Source organism: Triticum aestivum, chromosome 4D (genome assembly GCF_018294505.1).
Source record: "Triticum aestivum cultivar Chinese Spring chromosome 4D, IWGSC CS RefSeq v2.1, whole genome shotgun sequence".
Lineage (NCBI taxonomy): Eukaryota > Viridiplantae > Streptophyta > Magnoliopsida > Poales > Poaceae > Triticum > Triticum aestivum.
In genome coordinates this window covers 17,218,726-17,222,281 of record NC_057805.1, presented here as the reverse complement: position 1 = coordinate 17,222,281, position 3,556 = coordinate 17,218,726, and the positions used below count along the sequence as shown (strand labels likewise).

Below are 3,556 nucleotides of genomic sequence, written 5' to 3'. Positions count from 1 at the left end.
CACTGTCATTGAGACAATCAAGGGGCAAATCATCAAACCCCTTGTAAAGTGGGGCAAATCAAACCCCTTGTCTATTAATCATTTGTGTGATTGTCTGATGCTAACTTTGGCACTGTTAGGATATGGACATGCCTTTTCAGCAACCGTAGCACATTTTGACACAAGGTTTTAAGTTGTGATGGTCTTTCATACACAGTAATTAAAATTCGCAAGTAGTCCCTATGTTTGTCTTCTGTCTAACACTGGCTCTCTGTTTTCTTCTTTCCTGACTGTTCCTTCTTTGCACCGCTGAACAGTGTTAACTAAAAGCTCCTCCATGCCATAGGTTGCTTGAGTACACGGAGGACGCTCTGAAATCGTTAACCAGGGCAGCAGATGTACTTCGGATAACACACGGCACACAATCCCAGTTCATGAAAGAGCTATTTGGTAAGCTGGAGGAAGCGAGGGCTGAAGTTTCATTTAGGCTATCGTCTGGAGACGAGCAAATTTCATGAAAAGACGCAACTCACCGTGATGACAAATAGGGATCGTCGATCTCAGGACAGCGGTATAGGGTACCAAGGATGGCTCATTAGCACCCTGCAGACGATGCCTGAAGATAATACAGAGGATGCTGTGGTCACGATGAGATTGAAGTCTGAGGTTTTGTCGAGGGAGGGCGATGGGGACAAGGGTGGTTAAACGGATCGCATAAACACGCTCTACAAACAACATGCCTTTGTCAGATGTAACATGGATAAGGTGTTTGAGTTTAATGATGATGTAGCATTATTAGTCCCATGGTTTCTTCTTTGGGCATTTCTCCTATCCAGAAGCTTGACTTTTTGTCTGTAACTGAATCCGTCACATAGAGATTGCCTCATCAATCATCTTGCTAAAACAAGGTAGTATGGGGGGAAAGACTCTTGGAGTTGCAATCCAAATGCATTTACTGAACTTCAACAGCGAAGAAGAATTGGGACCAAGTGGCAAATGCACATACGTTTCGTCGTCCACACATCTGAGTTTTGTCAGTTCAAATGTGTGCTATCTGCTATAGGGGCTAAGCTCAAACATTAATATTTACACGTCCTGTATAGCTTCAGGATGGGAAAAATGAGCATTTTCGATAGTTGGCACCGGATCTTCGTAGCGTAGAGACTAGCATTTACTCCCTCCGTTCCTAAATACTAGTCTTTCTAGAGATTTCAACAAGTGACTACATACAGAGCAAAATGAGTGAATCTACACTCTAAAATATGTCTACATACATCCGCATGTTGTAGTCCATTTAAAAAGTCTAAAAAAACCTTATATTTAGGAACGGAGGGAGTAGCTAGTATTATTACAATGGTACTCGGTATAATGGGTTGACCATCTTCAGCACAAACAAGTTCCCCTTGTCGCCTCTTGAAACCCTACAAATCCAGCAAGAAGATTTTTCGCAACATTAGTGAATGTTATAATACCTGACATAACAACGTCCCCCCCCCCCCCACACACACACACACCCAAACACTTGATTATATTTATTGTCATTCTGAAGTGATTAAGTTTGATCATCTCACGGTCTATAAATCAGTACAAGTTGCTTTTACTTAGCTAATGGATGTCTCTACTATCTGGATATCAGGTCTCTTAATTAACTTACAAAGAAAACTTACTGTACTAGTAACAAATATATTATGTACATCAAATGTGTATAGCAGGTAAATATCAGCTCTGAAGTTTATTTATATTTTATGCAAATATTAAATCTTCTAACAGAAATAACAAGAGCCTAAAACTATTTTGTATATGGGGTTAACCCATAAGGCAATAACATCAATCTACCTGTTTTTTCATATGGCATGGATAAGGTAGGAGCATTGCGTATGTAAAATTAGGGCTTTCTTTGTACCTGGATTTTTTTTTTTGAAACGGAGGCAAAAGGATTGCCTCATTGATTAATTAAGAAGAAGAGAATTGCCCGGTTAATTTACGGAAAACCAGACAAAAACCGATACAAACACTCCAAAAGCGGTCCACTCACATGACAACATAGACGGCCCCGCCAAATGCTCCCAACACACAACAACCAGAACTCCCAATACTTCTACGACTCAAAAGACCAAAGCCACGTCAATAACACGAGAAACTGAGCACTACCCATCATGAAATTGCGGGTGCCTTCCCTTTAGCATCATCAACCAAAGGAGCCAAAGGTCATCCCATTGGTTGGCATGCTTGATTTCCTCCTGAAAAAGACCCTTGAAAAAAAAGAGAGTAGATTTAACATTGACTATGCATCCACTCCTATTCAGCAGCGTTTCAAATTAAATTAAGAATCAAAGTAATGTTGTTAAGCTCATTTTTAGCAAAATGGAGTGGAAATTATTGCAGTTTTTTCTTTATGGCAGCGAAACCAATTTAGCTAATTTATAGGAAACATGGAAGAAATGATTACCTAATGGATGTATTCCCATGGTGTCCGGTGTACGTAGCACACGCAATCCAACGCTAGGCTGTAAATGAAAACAAACATGAAATATCAACGTAGATAACTGGATTCCTGTGTTGCCACCGCGAGTATGGGGGAAGAAGGCGTGTGCGGTGGCAAACAGGTCTACGCCTAAGACCAGACTGACCCTTGCTCGTAAAAGCTTGCAATCCAGCCAGCAAGCTCGTATGAGGTCAAGTCTATTTTCCGGAAAGGACCTTGATTGGTTTCGGTGCGCGAGTGAATGTGATTGGGTTCAATTTCGTCGTGTTTACCCATTCTGAACGCGCCAAAATATGTACCTCCAATGTGTCCTCTATCCCGTTTCCCGTGAAAGCATGTGTGCATGTGACTCCTTAATATCTCCTGCGCGCGCGCGACGCGCCCAAAAGCTTTCCCTGAGTGCTCACATCTCCTGCGCGCGGTGGCATACAAGATGCGAGGAGGCCGGGCGTTTAGAGCCGCCCGCCGCCGACCTGGTCAGAGTTTAGCTCCCCCTGCCTTTGCCCCCTCGCCGAGCCCACAACCGAGCGGTGCCCGAGGCACCCGGTGGCTCTTGTGGCTTGTAGCTGCACTAGGTCTTTCAGCTTCTTTGATTCGTAGGATTTTGAAAATGTAGGAATAGGAAAAGTATAGGATTGGGGTGGCATGTCAACTTGAATCCTATAGGATTAGCAAGGAGTGTTTGATGTTACATGGAAAACAAAGAAAATGTAAAAAGAGGTTGGAGTGTGGATGTTAGGTTTCCCATGAAATGTAGTACAAAAGATTTCATAGGAAAAATTCCTATGGGATCCAATCCTATGAATCAAAGGGCCAACATAGGAAAAATTCCTAAGGATTTCAATCCTCTAGAAATCCTATAGAATTCCTTTGAATCAAAGGAGCCCACTATTGCTCTTTGGCATCTCTTACGTGACACTGCGCTTCCTCGCGTCACGGGCGAGGAAGAAGGGCCAGATAGAAAAGGCTAAAAGGTACGACCGTACGAGGCCCTGTGTAGCTGTTTGGTATGTTGCTGCACGTGCCTTTGCGCAAGTCTGGTCTTAGGCATTAGTGGTTAAAATACGATCAAGAAAAAGAGTAATCCCCCTC

At 42.7% G+C, this 3,556-nt stretch overlaps 1 protein-coding gene across 1 annotated transcript in view; it reads left to right on the top strand.

Annotated features, from left to right (window-relative positions):
* The window catches only part of LOC123095825 (histone-lysine N-methyltransferase ASHR1), a 6,758-nt gene extending 5,819 nt beyond the window's left edge, over positions 1-939 (top strand). The window contains exon 15 of the mRNA XM_044517392.1: positions 326-939. Coding sequence (XP_044373327.1) covers positions 326-497 — 172 coding nt within the window. The 3' untranslated portion in view covers positions 498-939. The remainder of the gene's footprint in view (positions 1-325) is intronic.
* The last annotated feature ends 2,617 nt before the right edge of the window (positions 940-3,556 follow it).